Source organism: Pinus tabuliformis, chromosome Q (genome assembly GCF_031772625.1).
Source record: "Pinus tabuliformis cultivar Carrire ecotype Pingquan chromosome Q, CPIR1, whole genome shotgun sequence".
In the NCBI taxonomy this organism is placed as follows: domain Eukaryota; kingdom Viridiplantae; phylum Streptophyta; class Pinopsida; order Pinales; family Pinaceae; genus Pinus; species Pinus tabuliformis.
The window spans coordinates 408599833-408618772 of NC_142296.1; the positions used below are offsets into that span (position 1 = coordinate 408599833).

General features: G+C 40.2%; 1 protein-coding gene across 1 annotated transcript in view; it reads left to right on the forward strand.

The window, feature by feature from the left end:
- Positions 1–18056, forward strand: part of LOC149219915 (uncharacterized) — a 39571-nt gene extending 21515 nt beyond the window's left edge. Inside the window, exons 2-4 of the mRNA XM_089386956.1 lie at positions 16583–16929; positions 17334–17500; positions 17643–18056. Of these exons, the coding sequence (XP_089243082.1) occupies positions 16583–16929; positions 17334–17500; positions 17643–18056 (928 nt within the window). The remainder of the gene's footprint in view (positions 1–16582; positions 16930–17333; positions 17501–17642) is intronic.
- Positions 18057–18940: the final 884 nt, after the last annotated feature.

Consider the following 18940-nt stretch of genomic DNA (forward strand, 5'->3'; position numbering starts at 1 on the left):
CATTTTGTCTCACATGGGCACATGTGCATTGCAATGTAACGTCTTTCCAAGTGGAAGTTCAAGTGCAATAGTTGAATGTAATAGTCATAGAGTAGTTGAAAAGTCATGAGGATAGATGAACAGTATCAAGGGGGAATGTCAAGTGTCACCCCACCCTTTGCTATAAATAGTACCTCATAACTCATTATAAATTCTTTTGGTCAACTAAGCTTCGATAAGAGTATCTTAGAGAAAGTTTTGACAGTGTTATAATGCGCCATGGCTTCTCCACTGCATAGAGCTAATATATCTCTTTGGAGGAGCAAGCGGTTGTGGTTGTAACATTTTGCTATCGAAACTAGTGGTTGGACATGGATGTATTGTATGACTAGAACTTAGACTTCTTAATATAACAAGAGCCAACGGGTTTCATGCATATGTCATATTGCATTCCATCTATCTTGTTTACTCTAAAGGGTAATGTATCTATTTTCTTACGCATGCATGTATGGACTATTCAGTATAAGTATGTATGAATCTTACTTAAATGTGTTGATTGGTTTAAAAATCACTTTGGATTGTTAGCGAAATTGCTTTCCAGTTTGTGATGCATCTCTGCTCGTGTTCTCCCTTCCAAGCCGCGTGCTACCACAGGTTTCCAAGGGGCGCACTCACCCAACTATCTGTGTGTTAGAACCATTCATACACCTTCCTTGCCTCGTCGTAGCTATCACAACCTTGCTACCAACAGGGACATCTTACTTGCCTTTGTGTGAAATCGCGGTCAAGGAATTACCATATGACCCACTTCTGGGGCTCCTACACGAAACGATCTAAGGTATAATTGGGACTTCTTACTGGGGAGATCCCTTGACATGTTGGCAGGTCTAGCACCATCAACATTTCTGTTGTTAGAAGGAGGGGTAGATGACAAGCTATGTCCTCTCATCCTGTTTTGAACCTTTGCATATCTATCATGGAGTCTTACACTCTACTCCCTCCACAATGTTTTTCGCATGCCAAATCTGTCACCATCACAAGGAGTTCTTTGATCTCTTGTCCACATACATGTATGATGGTGAAGGCGAAGTGGTGTGGCCTGAGTTATTACATGACTTCCTTTCCTTTCACAAGGATGATGGATGTTCTGATGAACAGGCCAGTATGTTGATTGCATACACACTTTGCGAATCTCCACATCGGTGGTTGTGGAGCCTATCAGCTAACAGCGTGCACTCACTTCAGCACTTCTGTGATCTCATTGAAGATACTTTCTATCATTTTTATCCAGAACATCTTGACCAAACATTGTTACAACAATGGAAGGCTCCGCATGAACTACCTATGGATTTTTGGCAGTGCTTCTATGATTTGCAGTTTCAAGCATCGAAGAGCCAAATGAAATCTCCCTATCTTTGGGATAGATTCGAGTACTGTCTTAACAAATCGTTCCATCCCAAGAAGAAGTTAAATCTCAAACCCGAATCAGCATACTTCGGTGAAGGAGCTACACAATTGTTGTTGGACACGGTCGTTGTCACAAGTGACTGCCCGATGTCCCCTCATCAAATAGCTCCACCATCGAAGAGTGATGTGGGAGAGCATGAACACACTTTGTTGAACCATCACATCCTCCCAACATCACTCCTTCTGATTTTCGTGCAGATTTGGTTGTGATTCCCATACCTCGTCACATCTATTTTGTACCTCAACCTCTTTCTTTGTATTCTGATCATCCTTCAGATGACACTGTCTTATGTTCTTCCATTCTAGACTCTACACCTGTTTTATACAAGGATCGATTTATCGACGAAGTTGGTGTTGCACAACCAACATGCACTGGCATTCATGAAGAGCATGACGGGGAGCTTGAACATCCACCGACAGTAGGGGACCATCCCTGTCTATCCGTACCTCCTCCGTTTTTTCCTGACATCCTTGATGATCCTGCCATCCCTAATTTTTCATGTGCATCTCCATCCACAGATGCACCCATTGTTGATCATTCACAGGACACACTGGATATTAGTCCATCACCTGACAATGAAGAGGACCAATCATTCATTGAAAATCCACTTGATCTTTCATCTGCTTTTTCCGAAAACACAGAGGGTGAACATCCTTTCTTCTCATCTACCCTCTATGTGATTCATCAAATCATGAGGATGTCGAACAACATCCTGAGTTTTTTTATCTTGATTTTCGTGATCTCTTTACCTCATCATCTGATCATGATGTTGATTCACTCATTGTTAATCTGTCTAAGCCACTAGTCTACGATGATCTATCTATCAACGAAGTCGAAACCCCCAGACTGTCGAGGCACTTCAACCCAAGCTGATGGTTATGTCAGGCCCTCACTGTCTTGAGGTTGGTCTCACTTCCGATCAGGAAATTGTTCAAACACCTGAGGCTCCTCATCACTCATCTATATGCACTGAAGAACAATCCAACACTTAGATTTCACTTCCTCCACTCGAACTACACGATCCCATCGCTCATGCATTGGAGGAATCTTACATAGAAAGCACACTTGCGCAACGTAAGTGGTCTACCTTTCTCACGTTTTCTTGCATTTCATAGTCAAGGGAATGCATACACTCAACATCTGCATGCAGTGTAGCACAACACCATGGCAAGTCCACATAGTGCATGTCATGCGCTTTCACTCAATATTTTTCTGTGGACGCTTGTAAGCTCGGAGTGTATCTGTTTTCATTGTTATATTTGTCACATCTACTGGTTCACACAACTATGTTGTTTGCGAACCATGCCTTCACCAACATGGGTCAACCAATGCATCGATGGCTGCATTTGAAATATCACTTCACGTGATCAAGCCCATGCACCATTAGTTTAGGAGTAGGAGTAGTGTTTGCTTTCAGTTTGTTTGCTTGCATGCCTATTTGCTTTCTTCCTTTGCACATTTGTTTGTTTGCTTGCTTGCTTGCTTACTCACTTTGCTTTCACATTTTCTTCTGCTTCTGCTTTGCTTTGTTGTTTGTTTTCTTGTTTTTTTCGTAAGTTAGTTTCGCATGAAAGCATGCATGACCCTTGAAACATGCTTGGTAAAGTACAAGAGGCCTTGTGCAGCTATCACTACTTGGTTATCTGTCATCCTGCCTCTGTATGAAGAACTTGTTACTTTTAGTCCATGATATGTCGATGGAAAATATGTATTGTTTGAAGTGAACCTTGGTGAAAACACAACGCTTGCATGCTAACTAGTGTCACCTACTCTAGTCGATTGTTTTTGGGTTAACCCTTGTCAGCTCAGTCAAGTAGAGTAAGGTGAGGGGGAAAACCTTAACAAGCATGTCAGAGGTATATAATAAACTACTTCTCTGAAGGAACAACCTCTTCTGCTCTTAATAAATCGAGATCCCTCTTCCGCCTCTAAAATGAATAAGTGTTATGCAGAGTTATGAAAATGAAAAAATGAAAAGTGAAAATTTCAAAAAATGAAAAATGAATAAGGAGAAAGACGAGAAACTATTCCTGCACAGATAGGCGATGCAAGTAATTCCGTCGGGGTACTGACTAGGCTCGCCAGCAGCGGAGTAATCTTTGTGTTCCTGTGTGACTCCGTCAGGGTACTGTCTAGGCCTTTTGGCAGTGGAGCAACACCAGAGATGAAACTAAGACTCTGATGACTATACTTCTAGTGAACCAATATACCCCTCAACCCCAATCGAAACAACTGTGTTGACTTGGCTTGGAATGTGTGTCAATAAACCAAGTTCTTGGTAGATGCTACATCTTACAATCAAGAAAGTGTGGAAACCAAGACGAACTAAGAACTGAACAATACTTCCGGAGTTGTTAGACTTGCTTTTCACTAAAAAGGTCCATTCAGAGAGCTGGAATTCTACCAGTGTGTTGCCAAGTGTTGTAGCGGCTATAACCACCCTCCAAAATTTTTCCTTATCTCCATTTTGGAGCCTCTATACCAACCTTTCATAGTAGCATGTCTTGCCTCGTCAAGTACGGAAGCTTCAGTGATTTTATTACAGAATGAAAACATATCCATCAAAGCTTGTTGCATCCCCCTCACAGGATGTTTCTCCATACTTGGTTCAGATACAGGCAGAGAAGCTCCCTCAAGAAATTGCACAATTCTAGAGGGAAACCATCCTTCCCTCCAGAAATTGAGCAATTCTGTCTGGCAGCCTGCTGGCCTCCAGAATTGCGCAAATTTGCCTGTCACTGTTCCCTAAGAAAATTGTGCAATTCCTCCCAATAGGGCTGCTCAGCCCATAAATTACACAATTTGGGCAGAAGTCAGCTACTCTACCCATAAATTGTGCAATTCCTTTGGGCAATCACAATAGCTCCCTTCCAGAAATGCACATTTTTCCCCTTAGCTGAGCATATTGTTGCAAGTGCAGTTGGGTTGACCAGTTCCCTCAGGGACCGAGCAAAACTAATTTGCTTGCATGGATTGCTTCTCCCAAGGTAGCATGCAAAGGCATCCCTTGATTCAAGGATATATTTTTAGCAGAGGGAGGTTACATGCAAGGATCATTTCAGAAACCTCCCACCAAGTGTCATTTTTCCTAGATTTGTGGCATGCGCGTCACAACCTCGATTTTATCAAAACTCATCAACCAGATGTTGCAGAGCTCATTCCTCACATCGACCTTGTAGCTCTGACATCCCACATTTCATCTAGGATTTGTTGGCACATTCAACTCAGCTGTCTTTGGGTAAGCCTGCCTTTCATGTCTTGCATTGCGTTTCTGTCACTTTTTGTGTTTCGCTTTGTGTGAGTGTTGTCTTCTTTATTTTAGTGAGTGCTTGCTATTGTTTCGATGCATGTTAGCTTGTAGAAACACCATTTCATTTTTCTATCACATATCAGTGCGATCACATGCATGACATTGTTTTGCACGAACAGTCGTCGTTGCAGCAACTTACTTCACACACATTTATGCTTTCCCATTTTCTGAATCCTGCACTTGTTGTTTTCATGAATGGTCATTCACTCTTGTTTGAACTCATCTCACCATGCATCCAGACTTCTCATGTTTTCAGTCTTCTGTCAGTTGGTTTGGGTTGCCTTGGCCCTGACCTTGTGAAGGGTCTTCCTTCCCTCCATAAATTGCAAAATTTTGGCCCAGCACTGACCTCCAGGATTTCATTGCGCAATTCTTGGAGGAAGTGTCTTGCTAGCCCAGAAACTGTACAATGCAGTTTGTTGGTTGCATGTCACTACTGACTGAAATTGCGCATTGTGCAGTTTCAGTCCTCAGCAAGCTAGGCTGGACATTGCATTGCACAGTTTTGGCAGTCAGTCTCCCGACCTCCCAGTGGAAATTGCGCAACCTTCACGATCAACCACACAGGTATGTTGCAAATCAGTCCTCAAGTGTTTTGGTTTTCGACTAATAGATTGCTTGGCATGAGCGTTGCTATGTCTCCGGGCATCATAGGTGTTCTTCTGTCTCTTAGTAGCACAAGTATAATGGCTTTCAAGAGAGCAGAGTCAAAGACATTATTAAGAGCGCAACTGGTGATGCAGTCAGCCAAGTTTCTATGAACTTTCTTATCCACGAAGACATCAATTTGTTCATGGAAAAGGATATCAAGATCAATGGCAACAACATCATAGCAAGAAGCACCATCAGTAGCAGCAGAAGGCGGCACACCCGCACACGACAAATACAAGAGGAAGGTTGTTGACAACACAGAGATGGAACAAAATTGCAAGCTCAAGCATATCCACTTGTGATGAAAGAAACTTTGGAGACTAAGAATATGAGGTGACGGCGCGACATGAAGATCGCATGAAGGCAGAGAACGGAACAGAGAAGGGGCTGCATGTGCTAAAGAAGCAACTCAAGGAAGAACGGGAGTTGCATAAATGAGAGAATGAGTTGTAGCAAGAACATGTACAATAGAGGGCATAAACCTGCACAGACGGATGAAATTGCACCTGTAAAAGTTATAGATCCATCCCAGCATCTGGCACGAAGTAGACAAGGTGAGAAGTGTTGTTGATCGCATGCAAGGGAATTTAGCAGCATGCATGTCATTGTGCACACGTATGTGATCCCACCCATTTGGCACACTCACCGAGGCTAAGACAAGAAGAAAGTCCATCTGGAGCCAAACATGTATTTTGACAAATTGATGTGCACGGCCACCAGCACAAGCTTGGAGAGTAGCATAGACACTGTGCATCAACATGTGGTCGGTTTGGTCGCACCCAAGACAACCATGCACATGCTATCAGACGCATTGGATGGAGAATCCATAACAATGCACCTGGATGCAACGAAGGCAAGAGTTTTCTTCAGCAAGATATCACAACTGAGCGCATGGACACCATCATGGACGACCAAGATTGGCATCATCTCACCACCTTCGACCATCCCAAGGATGTCAAAGAGTTTGTCTCAGCACAACGGTCTGAGTGTCAGTGATGTCTTACATGGCTTGCTCAAGCCATTTTGTCTCACATGGGCACATGTGCATTGCAATGTAACATCTTTTCAAGTGGAAGTTCAAGTGTCAATAGTTGAATGTAACATTCATAGAGTAGTTGAAGAGTCATGAGGATAGATGAACGGTCTCAAAGGGGAATGTCAAGGGTCACCCCACCCTTTGCTATAAATAGTATCTCATAACTCATTGTAGAGGGTTTTGGTCATCCAAGCTTCGATAGGAGTATCTTAGAGAAAGCTTGGATAGTATTGTAACGCACCTTGGCTTCTCCACTGTGCAGAGCTAGTATATCTCTTTGGAGGAGCAGGCAGTTGTGGCTGTAACATTCCGCTATCGGAACTAGTTGTTGGACATGGATGTATTGTATAACTGGAACTTACACTTCTTAATATAACAAGAGCCAGCATGTTTCATGCATATGTCATATTGCATTGTAGCTATCTTGTTTACTCTAAATGGTATATGTATCTGTTTTCTTACGCATGCATGTATGGACTATTCTTTATAAGTATGTATGAATCTTACTGAAATGTGTTGATTGGTTTAACCATCACTTTGGATTGTTAGCTAACTTGCTTTCCAGTTTGTGATGCATCTTCACTCCTATATTCCCTTCCAAGTCATGTGCTACTACAAGTTTCCAAGGAGCGCACTCACCCAACTCTGTGTGTGTTAGAACCGTTTGTGCACCTTCCTTGTATCGCTGCAGCTATCACACCCTTGCTACCAATAGGGGACATCTTACTTTCCTCTGTACAAAATCATGTTCAAGGCATTACCGTACGACCCGCTGTTGGGACTCCTATACCAAACGTCTAAGGTCTAATTAGGACTTCTTACCGGGGAGATCCCCTGACATGTTGGCGGGTCCAGCACCATCAACACTTTCAAATTTACTATGCAACTTGGTTCTTTTCTCCTTTGGAACATGTACATATTCATCACAACCAAATACATTGAGATGTGAGAGAGAGGGTTTCTTACCAGTACATACCTCATGTGGATTCTTATCCTCCAATGATGATGAAGGTGATATGTTAAACATGTAACATGTAGTATACACTACCTCTACCCAGAATTCTTGTCCTAACCCGGCACCATTGAGCACACTTCTTGCATTTTCCATCAATGTCTTAGTCATTCTTTCTGCAACTCCATTTTGCAGAAAGAATGGTCATACAAATTTATGGGATAAACTTCAGTTGCAGGAGGAGGGCTTTTATAACAAGTTTTGATAGGGTCATACAAGCTATATGATGCACCAAAATATTTCTTGTTTTACCAATGGGCTATTTTCCCAATTTAGGAACCCTTGTAAGCTTGAAGCAATTTTAATGAAAAGTTGATTTTTGAAGGGCATCAATTTCTATGTGTATTTTGGAGATTGGTTTCCTATAGCTTCCACTGATTTTTTATTTCCAATTAAATTTCCAACAATTGTATTTTATTCTATGAGCTAAAAAATTCAATCTAAATTAATCTTTCAGTAAGGAATACCTAGGTTGTTGGAATATATACTTTAAAATGGAAGGGAATTGCTAGCAACACTTTGTGGAGATTAGGCCAATGAAGAAAATGTTGACATGCCCATTTTCCCTCCTCCAAACATATCTAGTTTACATACGTGCAACTCCTCTAACTCAAAGAACCCACAAACAAGTAGCCTGTAAAGCTTTATAAACTATACCAACTCCAATACTCTTTTCCACTATGAACATCCTTTTACCTAGAACAACTTTAAGGAGATCATTCTGTCCATACTTATCATTTCTTCTAACCCAAAGCACCCACTATTACAGGAAAATTTGGGCACATCAACCCTGACTTCCAGATCCGTATTATTAGGGTCCATCAACCCCTAATTCAGTTGTTTTCATTCCCTAATGAAGTTAACCTACATCATGCTTGCCTCCCAATAGTTTCATGTTACCATTCATCCAAAAAATGCCCCTAGAGAGATCAGCGCAGATGACTCTTTATCAGGCTGTAATGCATTGCAAGAACTGCACTGTCTAGGTGCTATGCATCGCACCTAGCCTTTGTTCTGCCTACGATGAGCGAGATCCATCGAATTTTTGAAATGAATCCATTGGATTCCTCATCCAATGGATGCTTCTGGAGGTTTCTAGAAGGATAGAGCTCGCTTTTGGATGAGGAAGGAGATGAATGAACCTTGATCCATTATCCCTTCCTCCATGGAACCACTTCCCAATTATGGCAAAGCATTCATGAGGGCCATTAATGGCTTAACCTCCTCCATTCAACTATAAAAGGACCAAGCATTCAAAGGTTGGTCGAGGTTGAAACTTCTTGAGCTAAGGAAATGCTGTTGGAAAGAGATTAGTAGAGAGAGTAATGTTATCATGTCAAATTGTTGTTTCATGAGGAGAGAAGGGTTTGAAGCTGGAAGGATGACACTGAATCGGACATGCATCTACATGGGTTGTAATCTTTCCTTCTATGAATAAAGAGTTCTATGCTTTTTCCCATTCATGTGTTATGTGATGTATATTGTACTTTCGATTCTATAATATGTTTAGTTAACATATCGATATGTATGCTTTGATGGTTTTCTGTCTCGGCTTGTGTGCAAGTACCTTTCAAGCGAGTTAAGTACGGAAGGGAGTGGCAAAAGTAGTCAAAGGGAAGAGGGATTGATCGAGAGATACAAGTTGGTTCTTTTTCTCCTCTTTCTTTTATCTGTTAGCTATAGAAAAAGCAATGGAATTACTTTAACTGCTATTCTAGACTTGCTACTAGGTCTAGGGGTTAGTTGATTGAAGAAACACTAAATTTGCTCATAACACCCAGTAACATCGAGGTGTCTAAGCTTTGTTAACTATGTCAACCCCATATTCTCTTTATGCTTCACACATCCAACTACCAACAAGTCCTCCATATATTATTTTTTCATACTTGGAATCTCTTCTAACTTAAAGCACTCATTCACATTTAGCTTCCAACTCTCTTCAGACTATGTTAGTCTGTGTATGCTCTTCAAACGCACATACCAATGTTCCAATACTTCGAAGTGCTTCCAACTTGAAGTATTGATGAACCATTAGCTTCCAAAGCTCTCTACATTGTGCTAACCTATGTATGTTTTTTAACCACGCATAGAAATCTTCTCATGACTACCCCTTAGATACCTTCCACAACATTTCTTCTAACTCAAAGTGCCCACTAACATATAACATCATAATCCTTATAAACTACTCCAATTCATTGCTAGTCTTCAACTACACAAATATATTTATTGCCAAGAACTCCAAAGATACTAGTGTTTTCATACTTGGAGACTCTTCTAACTCAAAGCAGCACTAACACATAGGAATATTGTGGTATTATAACAACAAGAATAATGAAATCCAAATTCAAATGACCCATTTAAGCTTAAGAAATCAAACACATAGAGAGAATTCATTTCATACATCTGAAAAAGAGAAGTAGTTGCTCTGCAAATTTGCATCATGTTTGAAGCCCTTTAATATCACAACCAATAGTGAACACATGAATCTAATGTAAATAAATAAGGATTAAATGCAGATATCAACCTCCAACAAACAATGTCATAAAAATCCACAACAAAATACTGACGCAATTCAAATTGCTTAGATCAAGTACAACAAGAACTCACATAATACCTCTAAAAAAGAAAACACTCTACAAATTTAGTTAGAGCACAAAGGCCTCACAATCAATTACAAGGAATTTAGGATAGAAATATCAGTGGGTTCTTGTGCATGCTATGGATGGTTTCAAAAGGAGGGAAATACTAACACATTTAGAATGATTGAAATCAAGCATGGAAATATTTCAAATATATGTTTGATGAAACAAGCACAATAAAATTACACTTCTCAAACATTGTAGTGAATATCACACTCATTAACCAAAAAGTAGTCCATTAAATTGATGGTGGAAATACATATGAGTTTTTAATGATGTCATGGTTGGTTATAGAAAGAAAATAGTTAAATATTAAATAATATTTAAAAAAACAGACAGGTAATGTAACTTTATTGTTCCTCTACGACATGTCAATTGTAAAAAATGAGTTACTCTAAAGGCATTTACTAAAAATATGAGGCCCCCCAATGACCCCCCCACTACGCTTGGCACAATGTAACAATGAGTGATACTAGTCATGGAAAGAATATAACACACCCAACATTCTCACACTTGTTGTTTTCTTTCCACATAGGGAGCGCAGGAGTGCATAGTCATTGTTTCAAGCCTGCAACGCCCATTGTTTTTCTACACCAAGAAAACTTCTCAATGCTCATAGACTTCAACAATGCATCTGCAACGTTCTTCAAAGTTCCTGCCTTTACCAGCAACACCTTTTTGTCTTCAACCATATCCCTCACAAAGTGCTACTGAGCATCAATGTGCTTTGTCTTTGAATGATAAGCAAGGTTCATTGCCAAGAAAATTGAACTTTCATTGTCACAATCTATCTTAATAGCATGTTGTACCAACCACATACTTGAACACAATCTCTGCAGCCAAACAAATTCCTTGCTTGCATGAGTGGATGTCATGGATTCAGCCTTTGTAATTAAAAGTGCCACCACACATTGTCTCTTGCTCATCCATCTGACTACCTGCTTCACTATTTTCCACTACTGCCACACAAATACCTGAAAACCTGCTTCATTGTTGTTCAATGCTCCTTCCTTGGTTTTGACATAAACCTGCTCAATACTCCCACTGCATGTGCAATTTCTGGTATGGTACAAACCATTGCATACATCAAGCTACCAACTTCACTCACATATGGAACATGGGACATGTGCTCTTCCTCTTCTTGGGTTTTAGGACATTGTTCACTAGATAAATTTACATCTACAAGAATAGGAACCTTCATTGGTTTATTAGCATATTAAACCTATGCAATATTGTATCAACATATTTCATCTTGTTTAACCAAAGCTTCGTCTTCACCCAATATCATTTAATTTCCATGCCTAAAATATAGTTTGCAACACCAATACCCTTCATGTCGAATTTAGAGGACAATTGGGTCTTCAAATCTTGGATAATTTCTTTGTCATTTCCAATTAACAACATATTGACATCCACATACAACACCAAATAAATAACACGGTCACCAATTAATTTAAAACATAGTGATCCACTTTGCTCCTTGTGAAGCCAAGTCCCCCTATATATGTATCAAATTTTTGATAACACATCATTGGTGACTGATTTAACCTATATAGAGACATTTTTAACCTACATACTAGTTCTTTCTTACCCTTCACTACAAAGCCTTTTGGTTTCTTCATGTAGATATCTTCTTCTAGATCCTCGTTGTTGTAGTGTTTTCTTGTCAAATATGTACGAAAAGGAAACACTTAAGATTGTGGATGACAAATAGTCTCAACAATATAAATGGCTGCTAAACATTGTAGATCTGTAGCAATTGATAGAAGCAAAACTTGCCAAAGCCCTGATCTATGCCATAATTGTAGTTAAACAGCTAAAACAAACAGTAATAACTCCAATCATCCAATGGAAACCAGTTATACAAAGAATAGTTTTTATTATAACACCTGTGAAGGGAACAAATAAATGTTACTAGTCCCCCTGTATGGGATGGGTTATTGGCTATCCTCAAACGTCTTTGGCTTATGTAGAGCCTCTCCCCTCTATAATGTGTAAACCCAGAAAATGAAATGTTTGAGCTCAATGGGAACTCAAATGGAAGAAAAATGGTGGTGGACAATGAAAATAATCAAAGTTACAGTAGTGAGTGCAACAATGAAAATAATCAAAAGTGAATAATGAATGGAAAACCCTTCTATTTATAACAAAATATTGAGTTATCCTCGAATAATGAGCAATAATAAAATATTATTAACCCCATTTTTGGAATAACCACTTGGAATATTTTATTATATTTGGTTAGGAGGGAAAAAGTATTTAAACTTTTATTTAGAAATAATAAATAAATAAATTATTTATTTATCATCTCAAGAATTTGGTTAAGGAATAATAATAAAATAATGATTTATTTAATTATTCCCAAGGGATTTAGTCAAATTTGACCAGGAATAATAATTAATTAATGATTAATTAATTATTCCAAGAGAAAAATAAGATAATTAATAACTTATTTGTTGATTTTTTATAATTGGGTCAAATATGACAATGAATAATAATTGAACAATTGTTTGATTAATTATTCCTAGAAGAAAATCAAATAAATAGTGATTTATTTAATTATTCTTCATGGGTTTAACTATAAATTACTTAACAAAGGTGGTCTATTAAGTTATTTATCACAGTGAAAGCAATTTTACTATGGTAAAATTGGCTTTACATGGTGTACTTCGATCCATCTAGTAAATTAGGCTAGATGATCAATTTTTTGGTGATAACAGATTTCCCTCCCAACGTACGAGTGTTAGGAGCAAAACATATGACCGAAGTACGTTGTAAAGACACAATCACTAGACGACATAGTGGAGTCAGAGAGAGAGAGACCATTAAAGTTGAAGCGAAAGAGGATAGGGACAGAGGGGGCGAGACCAATGCAAGTTTCCTTTTATGTTGTGGTACTGGACCTCAATGAGGCGGGGAGGCATACCCATACCCACCGAGATAACTTAGTACAAAAATAATGGTGCACCCAGAAACAGAAAACTGAGCAATGAAGTACATGTTGAATGGTACATGATGTGCTAGCATAACAGAGCCAGAAAATAATACAATCTATCCCATATACATAATGCACCTGGAAAAACATGAGCCAGGATTGAATACAATAATATCTGAGTACATGAGATATAATGGCCCTTCCCTCAAAAAAATGGGTGGGAGGGGGGCTAGAACAATCGGAGAAGCCCTGCGGAATAGGGAAGGGCTCTGCAAAACTGAATGGATCATATGAAGGAGACGTGCATGCTATGAACATTGCAATCGATAGAAATCGAACCCATTAAATATACGGAACTGCATCTGAGGCTATAGCATAATAGGAATTCATACGGGCATGTGGGGGACTACCTAAAGGGCCACCCACTCATGAGGTCTGAAACATCTCACACACACCGGGGAATCACTGGTACAATCTGTTGCATCACTGGACCATCAAGTGTATGAATCATGAACATGAAACAACAAAGTCAAAGGGAAATAATGAGTCCCTCTACTTGATCCGAGGTGCCGAACAAGAATGGAAGTTGGAACCAAAATACACTGCCCTCTAGGTCGTTCTTCTCGAATAAATGAGCTGATGTCAACATAATGGGACCCGCGATAGGTGAGGCAATGAGGATCCTCAACTAAGGTATGAGGGAAAATAGTAAAGTGACTGATGGAATGACACCAGGGACAACGGAAAATGTGGGACTGAGGGACAAACAGACGACTTCCCTTGTCAGAGCATAAATTGCATGGTTGACCTGGCAGCAATTGACTCAACTCCGGAGGGGTTGGGGACAATATGACTGGAGGCAAAAATGGGCAACACAGGATGAACGATACGCAAATATGGATGGAATATTGTGACATGATATAATGGGACGCGACTCGATGACGCTGCCACACAGAATAGGGCTGGTGGTGACCATGAAAACATGAGTAAATGATGGTTACTCATGACGAAATCGACACGTGGTACAAAAAGTATTAAGAGGATGTGTCCCTCAAAGTACAAGTGTCGCTTTATAAAGAAATTCGATTTTGAGAGGCGACGAAGTGACCCTTGGAGGTCATGGGGTTGGAATTTGTTACGACCTTGGTGGTATGCGTAAGGATATAGTGACGAAGCTTTTGGACGAAGAACACGATAGCCAGCGCCAATTTCTCTTCATGAGATTAGTTCACAGGGGGACCTACCAGGTTCTTACTGACATAGTAGATAACATGCTCATTCTGATCATCATCTTCTTGAATAAGGACCCCAGCGACCGAATGGGCGAAAGCTGAGATGTACAAGATGAAATCCTTGGTGAAGTCGGGGGGACTGATTAAGGGTGTGGAAGTGAGAGCATGCTTCAGGGCATCAAAATACTATTGAGCATGGTCATCCTAAACAAATGGAATGGTTGAGCGAAGGAGTCTAAGAAACCCATGCTCGGTGGTCGCATATTCAAATACGAACCTGCTAAGGAAGTTGGCTTTGCCTTGAAGGCTTTGTAACAGGCACAACGTACAGGGAGGTGGTAGCTCAAGAATGGATTGAACTTTCAAGGGGTCAAGAGTAATACCATCTTTCGACACAATGAAGCCTAATAGATGGTCAACAGGAACACAAAACACACATTTCAATGGATTAAGATGAATGTTATACTTGCGACATCGGAGAAAAATGGTGCACAAATCATGAATATGTTACGCCCAAGCCCTAGAACGAGCGGTGAGATCGTCAAGGTAAGCAAGGATAAGATGTGCCAAGTCATGAAAATAGTATGACATGGCCCGCTGAAATGTGGCTCCAACATTTTTTAAGCCAAATGGCATGACCCAATATGCAAAGGTTCCCCACAAACAAATGAATGTGGTCTTTAACTGATCAGCACGATGGATACTGATTTGGTTGTACCTGGAGAATCCATCCATAAAGGATAGAACCTCGTGCCCCACACACTCATAAATGATCTAGTCAATAAAGGGTTTGGGAAATTTATCTTTGGGACAAGCTTTGTTCTGGTCACGAAAATCCGTGTAGACACGAATGGTGCCTTGCTTCTTAAAAGCAGGAACTAGATTGGATACCCATCTGGTATATTCAAAGGGATAGATGAAATCAGCCTGCTTGAGCTTGTCGATCTTGGCTTTGATGGCCTCATGATGAGAAGGGTGGATGGGTCTCAACTTCTAACGGAGAGGAGCGGCATCGGGCCATGTTTCGATATGGTGTTCAACAATGGCGGGATCAAGTCCGGCCATTTCAGAGTAAGACTAGGTGAAAACATCATCGATTTCTTTGAAAGCTTAAATTTCTTCCGAGGTGAATTATGCCCCCAAGGTAATGGTTTCTTTGAACGTTGGTTTATCTTAAATGTTTATTTTGATAGTAGGGGAGATTTTTTCCATATTCCCTTCTTCGAAAGCATTTGGGGCAAGGATTGGATTTCGAAACCAATCGACTTCACCATGGATGAAGTCTTTGGATTCCACAGCATATTGGTCATGAGACTGTTGTGGCATGAATTATACGTGATCGTACATATCATCCCAAGGGAAATTAGGGGTAGACATAGCTTCCATGATGTCCTCATCAGAACGGAAGATGGGTGGATGAGAGGAAAACTAGCTACATGATGCAGTGGTGGTACTTGGTGCATCAACTTGAGAAAGAAGGTTCACATACACATCATATTGAATGGTAGATGATGAGTTGGTAGATGGAGGATCTATGGATCTTGAGACCTGGGATTCTATCGAAGGAGGTACGATAGAAGCGCGCACAGAAACCTCATAAAGGTTTGCCTGCGAGGGACTCAAGGATGAGGACAAGTAAAGGATATGGCCTGCAATGTCTGTCATCTCGGGGGGAGGGATCACGATCGTGGGACCAAAGTCCCCCTGTTCTAGTTGTCTAGGGGTACCAGAATCCATGAGTAGAGGAGTAGGTGTTCCACTACAAGTGACCTCATATTCGCAAATCACTTCAAGGCAATCGTGAAATTCATCAAGATGAGGGAAATAATGGGGGTAGTGACTATGATGATCACACAAGGCACAAGCATGATTCATGCATAACGTTCTGAGTTTCTTGGGTGGACTTGGAAATTTAACATGGATTTCAAGGATATTTGACTCAGGGAGTGTTTCATGAATCAAAGGTTTGAGATGAGGACGCTTGAGACAATTATTGGTGGTGTGCCATGTTATCACTTAAGAATTCTGATTTCAAAACTACTCACATTAGCTTGATGGTAAAAACAAAGCACATAAATCCTTTTTATCAGTTGCGCAGCGCAACATGCTTTAAGTGATTTCGTAGTGCATAATTCATATTTTGTACTCGCTGCGCTACGAAATCGGGAATTTGTCCTGATCCATAGCAAGTCACCCAGCTGTCATACTTATCAGAATCCACTGTGTTTTAGGTCGTTAGGTGTCTTGGATTGGACCGCCTGGGAAAGGGCCTAAAATGCGGTGGGATTTGACTGTACTCCACATGCCTCTCATTTAAAAGGCGGAATGTGAAGTTCAAAGATCTCAGGGACCGATTAAAGGGTAGCAGCAGGTTCTTTCTAGGATCAAACAAAGTATTGCAGATTACATTGGGTCGCACAGCTGCTGATGAAGTCAAGGACGATATTCATAAAGATAGTGAGATGTTACATGGTGAATGTGGTCTATTCTTTACCAATCTACCAAAAGAAGAGGTTATAAGAATTTTTGAAACTTTTGAAGAGCGTGATTTTGCAAGGACTGGATCACTTGCAACAGAAACGGTTGAGTTGAATGAAGGTCCTTTGGAACAATTCACGCATGAGATGGAACCATTTCTGTGGAAGCAGGGGATGCCAGTTCGATTAACTATTCCTTCATCCATTCACCGAGAAGCCCAATTCAGGGTAGACTTCCTCTTCGGCCTTTGGACTCATTTCCTTGAAAATTTACCATCTACATCTACGCTACACTGTCGTTTGGCTTTTGGATGCATAGCGCCGAACCCAATTTGGAATTCGAGAGCAGCAGGTAAACGGCAGATTTGATGTTATATTGTGTACTGGAATTTGAGGTTTCAAAGATTTCAATGGACAGCAAAATTGACTAGGAATTCGAAGCCTATCCCGAGGTTGGTGACCTTGCTATGGTGCCCATCTTCGTTGTTATGTTTCCAGTGGCCCGCTTCTTGCTTGACAGATTACTATTTGAGAGATTGGGTAGACGGCTTGTTTTGAGCTCCTTTGAAGGCCTACGTCACAATGAACAAAAGCATCGTAAGAAACAGCATGTGAAAGCAGATCATGTAGTTTGCCGAGAAGGAGAGCCAATATTACCCGAAGCATCTCGCATACTACATTTAATAGGTGTTCAAATGGCTGCATTCCACCTCAACCTTGTATGCCGGTGGAGTCCTGATGAGTTTGAGAAATTAACAAGGGTTTAAGGCTTCATAAATATACTCAAATCTATAGTAATTCCATGCACGCTCATAAGCATGTCAGGTATGGAGAAAAAGTTGAAGAGGTTGTTAAATCCGAGGAGTGGAAGTGTCTAGAGTGCAGAAATATCTACAATTGCAGTATTTGCATGAAAAACAAGGTTGTGCTCCTATTGGAATGCTTGTGCATGCAGCTAAGGCTACAGGATTTGCTTCTGTTGCTGATTTACTCAAGTGTCAAGGTCTTTCTGAGGAACATATCAATTCTTTAAATGTTTCCACAATTAACTGTCTCTTGAAATTTATTCGTTCTGGAAATGTTGATGTGAAAGACCTTGTCAAGAAATTGAAGCCTGTTCAAAGTTCCATGGCTTCTGAAGAAGCAACTGAAAGTTGTCCTCTAAAGGAGCAAAATAGTCCACCTCCCATGTCTCCATCAAAGGCTGGGAAATCTAAAAAGTCATCGGTCAAGTCTTCCACTCCTTCAAAAGTTAGCAAGTTGCAAAAGCCATTAGATGAATCCTCTGCTCTTCCAAGAGCTGTTTCACAGCTTTAAAAAAGCAAAAACTCGAGCACTAGCTCTAAAACCATAAGTGACAAAGGTCTTGATCCACATAGAGAATCTGTTCCAGTTCTGAAAGGGGGAAAGAATCATAGGAGAATTAATATGGTAAACATGTAGGCCAATTTGAATGAGGGAAACCTGGATTGTGATATTGGCAAGGATGGGAAGAGGATATCTGATACACATGCTCTGAATGGCGAATTAATAATTACCAAAAGTAATTCCAAGAGAAAAAGCAATGTCAAGGCTGACACAGATCTTCCAAAAAAGGGTCTTTGTGAAAAGGGGCAATTGGCAACTAACATTGTAAATGACAAAGAGACAAAGTCAGATACAACAGAATCCCCTTGCATTACAAAAAATACAAATGATAACGTTCAAGATAAGGCCCTGTCTGCAAGTAAAGATGCACAAAATTTTCTGGCTATTCATGAAAGCACACAGGTGTATAATAGAAGAAAGGTTTCCAGAATGAAAGTAATGATAAACACATGCCATGGAATGAACATTCTGCACCAGCTGTGTGAAGTGAATTTTTAAAGGCAGGAGCATGAAGTACAGGAACTTGAGTATTAAGCAGAGTGATATCCAAGAATTCAACAAGCATGATAAGGACCTCTTCAATCTACTTGAACAAGTTTTTGGCAATCAAATGTTTGGGTGATAAAAATCTCGGATCAAAGGCAAGCTGTTTCAAATAATTCAGCAGTTTCGTAGCGCGCTACGAAACTGCTGTAGGTGATGATTTTTGCGCAAGACAGGCAGTTTGGTATTATGAGCGGGAATTTTGAAAGAGAGACACCTAAAGGATATGCAAGATATCAGATGGAGCTACAATCACCATTCAGATCAAGACAGGTGTACTTTAAAAAAGG